Source organism: Zosterops lateralis, assembly GCF_965231275.1.
Source record: "Zosterops lateralis genome assembly, chromosome: 10".
NCBI classification, from domain to species: Eukaryota; Metazoa; Chordata; class Aves; order Passeriformes; family Zosteropidae; genus Zosterops; species Zosterops lateralis.
Genome location: NC_139770.1, coordinates 9271756 through 9285834, shown reverse-complemented (window position 1 = coordinate 9285834; position 14079 = coordinate 9271756). Strand labels below are relative to the sequence as shown.

At 55.6% G+C, this 14079-nt stretch overlaps 2 protein-coding genes across 4 annotated transcripts in view; both read left to right on the top strand.

Annotated features, from left to right (window-relative positions):
- DIS3L2 (DIS3 like 3'-5' exoribonuclease 2) overlaps positions 1-9711 on the top strand; it is a 181322-nt gene extending 171611 nt beyond the window's left edge. For all 3 annotated transcript variants that reach the window (XM_083868743.1, XM_083868744.1, XM_083868742.1), the window contains 6 exons: positions 906-992; positions 4923-5070; positions 5179-5309; positions 5544-5648; positions 6338-6439; positions 9191-9711. In XM_083868743.1, coding sequence (XP_083724869.1) covers positions 906-992; positions 4923-5070; positions 5179-5309; positions 5544-5648; positions 6338-6439; positions 9191-9289 — 672 coding nt within the window. In that variant the 3' untranslated portion in view covers positions 9290-9711. The remainder of the gene's footprint in view (positions 1-905; positions 993-4922; positions 5071-5178; positions 5310-5543; positions 5649-6337; positions 6440-9190) is intronic.
- Positions 9712-11284: 1573 nt separating this feature from the next.
- Positions 11285-13969, top strand: LOC310913120 (intestinal-type alkaline phosphatase-like; the record flags this gene model as incomplete). The annotated part of the gene is made up of 10 exons (XM_083868255.1): positions 11285-11429; positions 11593-11708; positions 11789-11963; positions 12067-12239; positions 12313-12447; positions 12527-12596; positions 12709-12836; positions 12927-13149; positions 13290-13406; positions 13683-13969. 10 exons carry the CDS (start codon positions 11285-11287, stop codon positions 13967-13969), a joined length of 1569 nt encoding a protein of 522 aa, XP_083724381.1.
- Between the last annotated feature and the right edge of the window lie 110 nt (positions 13970-14079).

Genomic DNA, 14079 nt, shown 5'->3' with positions numbered 1-14079 from the left:
GGGAAGGATGTTTCAGTGCAAGAGCACTCACTGAGACACCCAGATTTCCTCCTCTGGGCAGGTCCTGGGCAGGGAATTTGCTCCACACCACAAAGAGAGCAGCTCTGCAAGGGGCTGTTTCTGTCTGGGCTGCTGCAGGTCTCAGGGGGGGCAGGATGGGGAGTGGGGTGACTAGGAAGGAGTGGAGAGCAGTGCTGGGAAAGGTGAGATGCAGCCAGTGCAAGAAGTATCCAACCACTCCTCTGCTGAGCATGTCCTGAGGCTGAACTCCAGCTGAACAGCACAGCCCAGCTTCCAGGATTTTCTTTACTCACCACAACTGGACTGTGGATAATCCTCGGTTAATCCCATCCCTGCTGGCCTCCTGCACAGCCCTCCATCAGCTGAGACTGCTTTCCCCTCTTGCTGGCTGTGCCCAGCCTATGTCAACAGATGCAGGGCTGCTCACTCAGCTCCTTTTCTGCACTCTGAACCCTGCAGCCCTTCCTCACTGCTACCCCCAGGCAGTGACCTCCCATATCCATGTCTCCCCAGAGTCCCATTAGTCTGTGTGCTGAAGCTCTCAGGAGCTGGATGGGAGCTAGGCACAGGTCAGGGGAGGGTTTACAGGCTCTCTCTCACACTGCACAACTGGGGACAAGCCAGCAGTCCCCATACACTGGGTGCTCTCTGCCACTGACCCCAGGAGGAGAGCTGGTGCTCAGGACCAGGTATGCAGTCCTACTGGGGCTGCTGGGACCACAGCAAAGCCCAATTTCATGTGCACCTTTTAGTTTACAAGGGGATTTTCAGAAAAAAAGGGGAATTTCGTTTTGACAAGCTGCTGTTAGCACCAGTAAGGTCTGCCTGAGTCTCTTTACCACCATAACTTGCCAACACTGAATGCTCTCTCTTTTCTCCTCCAGAAAAGCTTAAGTGAAATATTTGGTGCTGACAAATATTCCAGAGCAAGGAAAGAAGTGCTGACCTACATGTTCTCCAGGCCCATGCAGGTGAGAACAACACTGTGCTGTCAGGCATGTCTTCTTGTAGCTTTCTGCTGTGGCTCCATCTTCAATCCTTGCACCTTCTGCATTACCAACCTGGTTGTTGCACACAGAGGGAGTGAATAAACACTGAACGTGGTGTTCCAGGGCTGCCAGCAGCTTCCTCCAGTGCCTCCAGCCCTGTGTAGCTGGCAGTGGGAGTATCCCTTGCGCAGCAAAGCTTCACTGGATGGCAAGGTCAGGCTGAGTCTTTCCACACAGCCCTCAGTGTCCCTGTTATTACTGGTTGGGATATGATATTTCACCCTTGAAGTTGTGTGAGGGCTGTTAACAGACTCACAAGGACCCAGCTCTGTGAACAGCTGGTGGTGGGCTCCTTGGTTCTTGTTTGTGCCATTTCTTCACATTGTGGTATCCCAGCTGGTCCAAAGAAGGAATTAAGAGTAGAGGTGTGCAACTGGCCATAAGCACAGTCTGGTACCTACTCTTGGAAGAAGGAAAGTTCTGGAAACCATGCAGTGTCCCTCCAGCACAGGTGGTTTTCTTTGACAGTCTCTGCAATGGAGGCTTGTGCTGCTCACACCACTTGTCATGTTTGGTGCATCTGTAGTTTAGGACACTTATTTGGATGTTTATCACCATCATAAAAAATTTTCCTGAGATATCAGCTGCATTTGCAGCTGGGCATGGCACAACCTCTTCTGAGGAAAGTCCTACCCCCATTGGGAGAAAGGGCATATTCCTGAAATGATCTCTCTGCTGAAATGATCTCTCCTGCTAATCACTGCAGGAATGAATCATCTTCCCAACATCACTCATTTGACTGTCACTCTTCTAATTAGCTTATTTGCTTCATTTACTCATTAGCAGTTGCCTGAAGTCTTGCTGTGTTTCCAGGACTTAATCCTTGTTTGCACCTGGGACTGGGGTATGACGCCGTTTAGTAAATCACCCCCGCATGTGTGTCCAGCTCAGGAGGCTGCTTTGTAAAGAGCAGGGAGTGTCCTCTGGAGCTGGATGTGTTGTCCCAGATCTCATGTCCTGCTTTGGGTTATCCTGGTTCCTTCTATCACATCCTCCTTTTCTGGTGGAAGGTGCACTGGTGACATGAATTCCTTTGAGTCCCTCTCTGGTCCCGACTGTGGCACAAGCCTGGGCTTTGCCAATAGCAGCACATGGAGCAAGCTTGGCTGCTGGCCAGGATGCATGAGCAAGGAGAAAGTTCTGCAGTGGCAGCAAGGAGGAGGTGGGCTTTTGGGGGCCCACTGACTTGCTGCGATCTTGCTATTGTGGTGTCCTGAGACTGTGGTTGGAGAAGTGGTGGGAGTGATTTCAGATACCACACAGTGGCTCTCATTGAGATTTAGCCTTGTGAATATGTTAGATCATTACATGAAAGGGCTGTCAAGTTTTGGGGGTGAAGTCTTCTGCACAGTAGATACCAGACAGAGAAAAAGGCACTTTTAAAGGAGATATTCCACAAGACATGATTTTGGCAGGAATTAGTCTCATTCCATCATTAGAAGACAAAGGTGTCTGTGAGTTCAGCTGTGCTGTGCAGTCCATTCGTACGTGGCAAACCTGCTGCCTGGCACACCCCCATTATAGGCAAAACACCTTGGAAAAGGGCAGACAGCTTCCAGGAGAATTGAGCTTTTCCTGCAAGGAGTATTTTTTTTTTGCTGTCTGCCACTAGCATGAGAACAGATGGAAGAATCAGCCCCATCCTTCTGGATGTCGTGGTCCCTCCTGGGGGAGAGGACAGATTGGAGTGTTGTCAGCTGCAGAGCACAGTCACTGAGGGGCCCAGGCTGGTGGTGAGGGCTGGGCCATTGCTCTGACAGATGGTGCAGCGAGACCAACTGGTCAGAGCCCTGAGAAGTCACCTGTATCCCTGTGCACATCACAGCTCCCAGTGATAAAGCTGATGTTTCAGGGACAAGGCTGCAGCTAAATCAGCCTAAACAACCTGTCCACAGGTTTAACCCCTGCTTGTGTCAAGCCTGTGTCTTCCCTCTTTACTGCATGCTGGTGGTCAACACATCAGCCTCTTGGGGAGGAGGGAGATGGGAAGCAACTGGTAATGTGTGTGCCTGAGGGAATGCCTGGATTGGCATGCCAGGAGCCTTGTAACAGATGAAGGAGCAGCGACACACCATTTTTCAGGGGCTCAGTCACTCAGGGATTCAATCTGTCCGTGAAAGCAAAGCTGCCCCTGGCTGGCTGAGGTTGATTTATTTCCAGGCTCCTCACAGTTCTCTGGGGATTGCAGCAAACTCTAGGGATTTGAGACCTCTTGTGAGTCAAATCTGTTAACGAGAAAACATCTGCTTCATGCCAGCTGATATCACTGGGTTGTGCTGTCAGGTGGTGAGGATGGGTGTCAGATACATATCAGACTGGCCTCCCTGCAGGCTGTAACCCTACCGTGGCCTACGGGAGTATTTTTGCTGTGATACTCAAGCTGCTGCAAATGTCCGTGAGGGTCATGGGCTGCTGAAAGGGTGTCCAAAATGGTGCTGAACCCCACAGTAGTCAGCATATCAATCAAGACAAAGTAGCCCAGAAAACAGCAAGCAGCACAGGACCTTCAGCACCCTTTCTAACTTTAAACAAGGTGGGGTATAACTTGAAACACTGCTGGGCATAGGGCGAGGATGTGCCCTTCCCAGTGTCTTTCTCAGAGCAGGGATTTTGACTGGTGCTCTGCTTTCTGCCTGGCACAAGTGCCTGGAAGCTCCCTGTGATTGATTCCATGCTGTCTGTCAGCACAAGGGCACTCATCCACTCCTGCAGCAGCCTCTGGAGCTCAGTGTGTCTCCCTGCCCAGCCTCTTTCGCTGGGAGCCGAGCTAATTGAGTGTAGACCATACTTTGTGGAGTCCATCAGAAACAATTTAATTCTGGGTTGTGGAAATTGGCAGCCACCACAGCTCCTATCCCAGCTCTTGGGTCTCATAATAAGGCTGGGACTGATGCTGCTTTTTTTAACCTGCTCTATTTATTTGCCCGGATCAGTGCATTGCTGCTCAGCAGGAGCTGGCTGCGCCACTGGCCTGGAGAGCAGAGGATACAGCTGCCCAAACCAAGGATCCCAGGACAGCTCTGTAATCAGAGCTGGCTACTCCTGTTTTTTTTAAATCACTTGCTCTTATTTTTAAATGGGTTCATTCAATCGCCACTGTGCCGTGACCCTGCCGCCACCCCCCTGACCTGCACAGCCTTCCCTCCCCTCCTGGGCCCAGCCCCCAGTGTTTTCCCAGCCCCAAGAGCTGGTGTTTCACAGATGTAAAAATAAAAGCCGTAACCTGTGGGATAACAGGGCTGACACAGGAGAGGCTCCTGCTGAAGAGCTGCTGAGCACTGGTGCCGCTGTTGCCCTGGTGTTGGCTTAGAGGGGCAGTTCAGCCGCTCAGCTCCCCAGCAGCTGTCATGGTGGGATGGAGCAGCAGGGGTCACAGCAGGGCTGTCTCTCCTACTTGAAAGCCACTCATGCCTGCACCCAGACCCAGAACCAAAGACCGATCATGGGAGCTGCTCTGCAAGGCCCCTTGGTAGGAGAGCATCTGAGGTGGGCACAGAACAAGCTGGGCTCTCCCCTGGAAGATGGGAGGATGGCAGATGAGCCCAGGGCCTGAGCAGAAACAGGAAGCTGCTTAGACTTATGGGTAATGTGAAAGCTGATGTAGAACTTGGGGCCAGGCAGGGACAGCTGGCAGCCAGCAGCTCCCTGCAGTGGCTTTGCCCCTTTTACTCTGTGCTCAGTTTCTGCAATGCCTGTGCAGCCCAGACTGAGCAGCAGTGAAGGACCACCAGCAGACAGGATGTCTTCAGAAGGGCCATTGGCTGCTGGCGCTGTGTCTCGCAGAGCCAAACCCCTCCAGCCTTAAGACACCACCCTTGCTCACACCCTTCCCTCGTTTCTCCCCCCTTTCAGATGGCTCTCTACTTTTGCACTGGCATCCTGGATGATGAGACCCTCTTTCACCACTACGCCCTGAACGTGCCGTTCTACACTCACTTCACCTCCCCCATCCGCCGCTACGCCGACATCGTCGTGCACCGCCTGCTCTCTGCCTCGCTCGGTGGGTGCTGCTCACTGCCTGGGCTGGGCACCGGGGGACGGGGGACACAGCATGGCTGTGCAGCAGGAGGGAGCATGGGCATGTTATTGTCACTTGTTCCCTTTGCAGGTGCCAGACCTCCCATAAAGATGGAGAAAGAGGCCATCCAGAAACAGGCAGATCACTGCAATGACCGGAAGATGGCTTCCAAGAGGGTACAGGAGCTCAGTGCTGACCTCTTCTTCTCCATCTTTGTCAGGGTAAGACCCAAGGCTATCTTCTCCCAAGGCATCTCTGTATTTCCCTGTGAAGGCCCAGCCTAGATGCTACTGGGCAGGGGGCTCTGTATGCCCACTTGGCTTTAGGAAAGGCAGACAGTGAGAGGACACACTCAGCAACCACCACTGCTGGATTCCAGGACCTGGAGACACTGTTTCCCCTTAGGGATTGCTGAACAAAATCTACTATGTAGTGACAGCCCTGTCTCTTGACAGGAGTGTGGTCCTCTGGAGTCAGAAGCCATGGTGATGGGTGTCCTGAGCAAGGCCTTTGATGTCCTGGTGCTGAAGTTTGGAGTCCAGAAGCGCATCTACTGCAATGTAAGTACCTCACCAGTGTGAGACAGTGCCAGTTCTGTCTCGCCAGAGCAGCCTGGCATCACTGCAGGCAGTGGCTGTCCTGGTGCCCTTTTGTGCCAGCCCTGCAACAGGCAGAGCTGTGCCCGAGCTGGGTCAGCCAGCAGGGAGGGAACCTTCCTGGAGTTTGCCTTCCATCCCTCAGCCCAGGAAGGCACAAGGGACTGGGGGGTCTGGATTAGCCCAGTCTCTGAGGATCAGCTTCTCCCTGTGACATGCTGGGGTTGATCTAGCCTAGGTAAAAGGGAATAAAGCCAGATTCAGGGGAACAGAGATAAGCGTGGAAATGAAGCGAGGACAGGGAGTGAGGCTGGTTTTCATTTCATTTAATCAGACAGTTTATCTGGGGCTGTGACAGCAGAACTGTGGGCCAGCACCTGCAGTTGGTGACAGCATCCTCTCTTAATAACCTGGTTATATGGCTGGCAATGACATCTTTAAACAGGACATAGAGCATGATATATGGGCTGGTGGTGTATCGCAGCAGCCTCTGATTTACGTGCTAGGCTCAGGCTCACGGGCTGCTGCATCCCAGTTGTTAAAGAGCTGCAGAGGCAGCATACTGGGCAAAAGCAGCCTCAGTCCCATCCACAGGCAAGGTGGAGGAGAGTTGGGGTAGGGGGGCATGTTCCCAACACTCTCTCTGCCTACAGGCGCTGCCCTTGGTGGACTTCCGCTTCCAGAAGGCCGGGAAGAAGCCAGAGCTGACACTACTGTGGGAACCAGAGGAGCTGGAGGAGGAATCTGTGTCCCAGGTAAGACCCCCACAGCATGGGACAGGCTCTCAACACCGTGGGGCTAGTATGGAGGCTGTGGGCAGCAAGTAGATCCTGTGATGTCTGCTGGGACAGGTCTGGGAGGCAGAACTTGCCTCGCAGGGTGTCAGGTCCTGCTGTCCCTCTGTGTCCCTTTCCCAGTGAGCCCACCTTCAGCCTCAGCCTCCTCTGCCATCCAGCCTAATTCCATCACTGCCCTTACAATCTGACCCCTCCACAGCCTTCAGTCTCTGCCCTGCCTGCTGTGTGCCCTGCCTCCCGGTTCAGTTTCCTCCAGGAATTGAATTAACATGCTGTTTACTTCCTCCTTCCAGATCATCAATTAAGATGTTAAGTAAGATCAGGCCTAAGGCAGCTCTTGTCTAGACCCTTCCCCCCATCCTGGCACTCTTTGCCCCTGACATGGCTTTTTCTTGGGGTTTCCATCCCTGTGACAGGGTTGAGCCTCAATTAGGGGAAATTTTTTAAACCAGACTTCCTGAGATGCAGTGTCAAATGGTTTAACAGCATCTAGAAATCTCTCTCTTGTGTCCCTGTCATCTATTAACTTGGTAACTCAATCAAAGGGAGCAATCGCATTTGTCTGGCTTGATTAAGTGGTGCTTCTTTGCCAGCTTTTGTCTGGCATGGCTATAAAACCCCAGCTGTGCTGACTGCTGTGATCCCTGCCTGAAGGGCTGAATCCCAGCCTCTCCCTGCACGATGCCAGGGGCTCTGCACTTGAGCCCCAGTTCCATCCAAGCCCAGCACATCTCATCCTTGCCCACTTAGGGCTCCTGACACAGAGTGGGCTGACCCTCCCAGCTGGGGTGATGTGTGTGCTGGAGAGTCTTTCCCTTCCCAGGGTGGATGTTGTGATCAGAGTTGGATCCAGCTCTGCAAACATTTCTGTAGGCCTCCCTCCCTTTGAAGCTGAGCTTTTTTCTTCTAAGCTTGGCTCAGAGAAGTCCCGTGGATGCAGCCCGGAGTGGCCTCAGTTCCCCCTTTCCTAAAGGAGCAGGGATCACTTACACCCTAGCAGGGAGCTGATGAAAAATGATGCCCCAGCATGAGCAGGGCCCATTTTGGTTAAGCAAACAGTTGGTAGAGGAAATTCCTCCACAAACCTTCCACACCTCCTAAGAAAACACTAGAGCTCTCCCATGGGATCAGACTCTGACAGGCCAGCAGATCCCTGAGTTTATAAATCTCTAGCCCTGGGATGAGCCAGATTCCTGTGAGCCACACTGAGGTCTGGTATATGTCACCTGGACACCCCACAGCACCAAACACCCCAGCTCCCCACTTGGCCTCTGCTTCCTGGTTTAGCTGAGACTGGCCAGGCAGTGGGAGCATCAGGGAAGGCTGCTAGTGAGAAGCTGTGCTGGGGTCTGGGCTGTTTGTTTGGCCCTGCTGGAGAGGGAAGATGTTGCCCCCATTTCTCTCTGATCTCCAGGAGATGACCAGGGCCTCAGTGGACATCACTTGGGGTGGAGTAAGAAGTAGATCTAAGATCGACTAAAGATCTACTAAGACTGACTAAAATCTCAGGGGATTCGATGTGAAATTATGCTGTTTCATGGCAGTTCAGCAGAGGGATAAGGCAGGATTGCAAGGGAGAATCCTGATACTCCCCCTTTGCCTCCCCCATATGTGGGGGGCTTCCCCATGAACACCACTCCCTGCACTGCAGCCAGCTGGGACAGGCAGGAGCTGGTGCTCAGTAGCCCACAGCTCTCTGGCAGACAGTTGTGATAGGATTTTCCTGCAGGCTGCTTCTCACTGGCCACTTTGGTACATTTAAGTCTCAATGAGATTTTCCTGTTCTGAATGATTAATCTGGAGCAGGCGATGCTGGATGAGCTGGGAAGGGTTGGACAAGGTTATGCCAGTAGCTCTGTGCCTGCTTCTCCTGAGGCCAGCCCTGAGCAGATGGCCCCAGCCAGCCCTGCTGCAGCAGAGGGCTTGGAGACAGGCTCCAGCAAGCAAAGTCCTCAAATGCCTGCACATGACCCCAGGACAGCCCTTCTCAGCAGTTCCTTAACTGTGCCTCAAGGACAGCCCAGATCAATACCTTCCTTCTGATCCATACAATCACAGGAAGAGCTGGGGTCAGAGGAGCGGGGAGGTGGCAGCAGCAGCGCAGTTCCTGAACAGGAGGGATTGATTTTCTGGGGTCATTGTTCCCTTGCATCTCTCTTATCTATTGTGCTCCCTTCTTGGGTCTCCTCTCACTGTGGGAGCACAGACAGATTGTTCTCTCATCACGGGATGCTGATTAAATGCTCAACGTCATGTGGAAAACCCTTCTCGCCGCAGCTCAGTGCTGGCTCTTGGCCAAGCTCCATTTAGGGATGACGTGACTCTGCGGCTGGAGAAGGAAGGCATGGGTGGCCTTGAGGGGAGGCTGGGACCCAAAGCCAAGGGCACAAATGCCCACAATTCATCCCAGACTGTGTGAAGAACAAGAGTGGGGCATGATCTGGCTGGGATAAGTGAGGATGTTTTGGGAGCTCATTCAGGTTGGTTGGGGTGCCCTGGCTGGTGTCAGAGCCCATGGTGTTGCCCTTGAGGATGCTGCCTCCAGCCCTAGGAGCACCCTGGACCCCAGCAGAGCTATCTGAATCCATCCTGCCCCATTCCTTGGTTCCTCATGAGTGCATGATGGAGGCAGCACAGCTCTAAGCAAATCTATGTGTAATTCCAAGCTGCCTAAACACCTCTTTTCTCTCTTTCTCTCCCTTGATGAAGGTGATCACCATTTTCACGCTGGTGGACGTGGTGCTGATGGCGGATGGTGGCTCCCTCAAGTATGGTGCCTTTCTCAGGAGGCCAAGCTCGGACAAGTGAAAGCCCTGGCTCTGTGGGCTTCCCTCTGCTGCTGCTCCCTCACCTCTGAGGCCCTGCTCTGGCACCCACTGGAGACAGAAGGGACCCACAAGGACTTTGGGGTTTTGAGTTTTAAAACTATTGTGGTTTTATTTCGGGTTTGGATTTTAACTCCACCTGGGAGCAGGGCTCAGGACTTGAGCCTGCCCCAGGCAGAACATTTATACTCGGGTCTTTTTAGCATGATGCTTTCTTAATGTTTTTTTTAAGGCAGTGGTGTCTATCTCCAGCTTCAGTGTCCGTGGTGAGGACTGAGAGGGGATATGTGTCCCCAGGAGTGGAGAGGGGCTGGCTCCACTGTCCCAGGTGGGATGTGGATGCAGTGGGATACAGCCAAGGGGCCATGTAGGATGGTTTCTTGCAGGGTTGTGTGTCGTAATAAAAGCCGGGTCAGCAGCTGTGTGTGGAGCTCATGCTCATGTTTTATTTTGTGCCCTCCGTGTTCCCCCAGCTGGGGGATCCCAGCAGTAACTCATCTCTGGGGAGCCCCCTGCCTTCCCCTGCCTGCCACTTCCCAGTCATTATGAAATCCAGGTGGCCTCACTGCCTGTCCCAGCTTCAGATATGCTTGGCCAGAAGATGTGAGATCAGGGCAGGTGTTCTCAGCTCCTGATACAGCAGGTATTTCCTCAGTCCCTCTGACTTCACCAGGAGTCCCTGTGTGTCTGCTCCAGTCTCTCACACCTTGGTGTCCAGCCTAACCCTGCTCAGGGACCCTGTGGCACCATGTCCTTGCATCCAATGCCTCACTGACCAACTGACCTCTGCCATCTCCAGCCACCTCTGCCTGCTCTCTGTACCCATGTCCCCCACCACACTGTGAGGATGTGCTGGGGACATGGGCTGCTCTGGCAGCCTCCACATCATCCCAAGCAGTTGCTGGTGAAGTGATTGATGTCTGGCAAGAAAGAATGGATCCATTGTGCCAGGCAGGGAGGGAGCCCTGCATCACTCTGTCCCATCAGTGGTGACAGCCATGGCCTTGGCCCCAGCACATCAGCCCTCTGCAGGAGCCAAGAGCTGGCCAATCCTCGACTGCCTATATCAGCATGGGGGATCAGAGCTGGGAACAGGACACTTCCTAGGAGCTGGTGGAGCCATCAGGGACACCTGTAAGTCCCCAGGACTTGTGCTCCTGCAGCGTCCTTCCAGATGTCCCGGTGCAATCACAGATGGATGTCACCTGACACTGGTGACATGGGGCTGTTTCCTGCCCACAGCAGGTACCCTGGCACCATGTCAGGCACCAGCTGTCCCAGGAGCTGATAAGGCACCGTGTGACTCTGCTGGGAGAGAGAACCAGAGGACATGACACCAAAGCCAAGATGTCCACCCCCTACCCCTCAGCCAGTGTCCCCCTCCTCGCGTTTGTCTCAGGGGAAACCAGGCAAATCCAGCCTGGCCCAGCTCAGCCTGTCTGCAAAAACAGCCCTTTGCCCCGTGCTCTCTCTCCCACTCCCCGGGCTCTGGGTAACCGCCCCCATGGGAGCTGGGGCCCAGAGGTGCCCTGCCCCAGAGATGGGCTGGAGGTCCTGCCTTGCTGGTGGGGGGCAGGGATGGCCCCAGGGTGGGGAGAGGGCCCTAGGAGGGCTGGGAGATAGTCGGTGAATGTTATCAGCCCATCGTCTCACGGGACAGGGAAGAGCCATAAAGGGCTGTCCCCTCGCCCTGGACTAAGGCAGCATTCCAGGAGGGAGCCGGAGTGGGCAGCATGGGGCAGCCGCTTTGCCCTGGAACCTGCCTTCTCCTCTGCTTCCTCGCCCAGCTCGCCGCTGCAGGCTCTGGTGACAGGGGACGTGTGGGACAGCGGGGTAAGAGCCTCTGGTGGGGGATGCTGGGGCTGGTGTCACTTCCCTGGGGATCTCCAGGGGTCGTGTTACTTCCCCTTAGGATACCAGCAAATGGGAACCCTCCGAGCCACCTCAGGGTGCCCTGAGACCACAACCTTTGAATGGGATGGTTCCAGCTCTGCTCTCACCTCCAGATGCTGAGAAGACCCCGGGCTACTGGAATAAAGGTGCCAGGAGGAGGCTGGAGTTGGCCCTGGCTTTACAGCCAGCAGCACAACGGGCCAAAAACATCATCCTCTTCATGGGTGACGGTGAGTGCCCCGGACCACTGCCGGGCCCTGCAGCTCCCCAACAGCCAGGGGATGTGGCTGATGAGAAGATGAGGCTGGGGCAAATCCCTGGGCAGTGCCTGGGGAGGGCAGGGCTGTCCCTGGTCCTGGCCCTCTATCCCCCGTGACTCGGACATGCCCACAGGCATGGGGCTGTCCACTGTGTCAGCAGCTCGGATCTACAAGGGGCAGCTGGCCGGTGGCTCAGGCGAGGAGAGTGTCTTGGCCATGGAGACCTTTCCCCACGTGGCCCTGGCCAAGGTGAGTGGGGCAGTGCTGGGGGGGCGTCTCCTGCTGCCCCTGCTTGAAACCCCACTACACTACACCCCTCCTGCTTCCAGACCTACACCCTCGACCGGCAGGTGCCCGACAGCGCTGGCACAGGCACCGCCTACCTCTGTGGGGTCAAGGCCAACGCCAAGACTCTGGGACTGAGCGGGGCAGCCGTCTATGGGAAATGCCACACCACCTTTGGCAATGAGGTGGACTCCGTCCTGCACCGGGCCAGGCTGGCAGGTACGGGGCAGCAGGAAACCCTGTCGGAAAGCCGGGCATGGCCATGCAGTGCCCTGCAGGGCTGGATGGACTGACTGCCTGTAAACCCTTGCCCACACTGCAGGCAAGTCTGTGGGCATCGTGACCACCACGCGGGTGCAGCACGCGTCCCCCGGGGCAGCCTACGCGCACTCAGCCAGCCGGGGCTGGTACGCGGACACCAACATGCCCAAGGAGGCCCTGCGGGACGGCTGCAAGGACATCGCCTGGCAGCTGGTGCACAACACCGACATCAACGTGAGCTGGGGAGCGGGAGCGGGAGGGAGGGGGCACCAGGAACACTGGGAGGGTCTGCTGAGCTCCCCGGCAGGTGATCCTGGGCGGCGGGAGGATGTACATGACCCCCAGGTGGACTCCAGACCCTGAGTACCCAGAGGACGCAGATCAAAATGGCACCAGGAAGGATGGCCGGGACTTGATAGCTGAGTGGCTGAATGCCAAGCAGGTAGGGTGTGAGGGAAGAGGGATTGTGCCCACAGGCACAGGGTGTGTGCCATTGGCACTGGCTCTGCTCTCGCTGGCAGGGTGCCCGCTACGTCTGGGACAAGAAAGGCCTAGATGCAGTCGAAGATGACTCTGTGAGCCACCTTATGGGTAGGAGCATCACTGCCTGCACTAATGGCAATGCTTCCTCCTCCTCTCTCTGGAGGTGTCAGCAGGGGCACAAAGCACCCCCAGCATGGACCCCTTCACCCTCCTCCCCCAGGCCTCTTCGAGCCCAAGGACATGAAGTATGAGCTGAACCGCAACACATCCACAGACCCCTCCATCGTGGAGATGACGGAAAAGGCCATCCGCATCCTGCGCAGGAACCCCAACGGCTTCTTCCTCTTTGTGGAAGATGAGTAGCTCCAGGCGGGCAGTGTGGCTTGGGCTGAGGTGGGATGTGGGCCCTGGGAGCAGGTGGCCATCCAAGGGGAGCAGGGAGAGGGTGACAGCCACATTCCCCGTGCAGGTGGCAGAATCGACCATGGGCACCACAGTGGCCGGGCCAAGCAGGCGCTGATGGAGGCCGTGATGCTGGACCGGGCGGTGGCCCGGGCAGGAGAGCTCACCTCCCCTGCCGACACCCTGACCGTGGTGACTGCTGATCACTCCCATGTCTTCACTTTTGGGGGCAGCACACCACGGGGCAACTCCATCTTTGGTGGGTCCTAGGGAGAGGGAGTGAGTGTCTCCTTCCACCTCACCCTGTTGCTCCCACAGGATGCTAAGCTTGCCCAGGCAGGGAGCTGGGGAGAGGTACCCAGCTGGGACAGGGGGTGACAATGTCTTTCCCTGTGTCAGGGCTGGCCCCCAAGAAAGCCAAGGACAAGCGAGCCTATACCAGCATCCTCTATGGCAATGGACCTGGCTACAGCATCCGTGATGGGACCCGTCCAGCTGCCAGCCTCCCTGCTGCAGGTACGAGTGTGCTGGGGATGTGACAAAGCCATGGGGTGGCTGGGGACAGATTTCTGTTGAGTCTGCTGGGGATTGCGTGGAGGCAGAAGGTGGCTGGGGACAGCATCCCACTGGCATGACCACAGATGCCACACAAGGTCCTGGTGCCACTGTGAGGCTCAGGAGTCACTTGGGCAGAAATCATGCTGATGCAGGAATGATGGGAGCTGTCCCCCCACCCCTGTGATGTGTCAGGGAGCCAGACCCCCAGCCTCATTTCTTCTTTCCCCCATGCAGAGGACAAGGACTACAGACAGCAGGCAGCTGTGCCCCTGGAGACAGAGACTCACAGTGGGGAAGATGTTGTGGTGCTGGCCCAGGGCCCCATGGCCCACCTGTTCCATGGAGTGCAGGAGCAGCACTACATCGCCCATGCCATGGCCTACGCTGCCTGCCTCGAGCCCTATGCCACAGAGCCTGGGTGCAGGGCATCCCGCAGGGCCTCCCATGGCACACAGTGCTCCCCACAGCCCCTGCTCGCCCTCCTGGCCCTCTGCATGGCTGCCCTCATAGTGAGGGACTGAGACTCACAGCTCTGGCTGAGTCCCACTGTGGAAAGGACCAAGGGATGCAATAAAGATCAGGCTGTTTGTCTCCATCCGCCATGCAAAGGTTCACAGTGGTGGTCACCTCC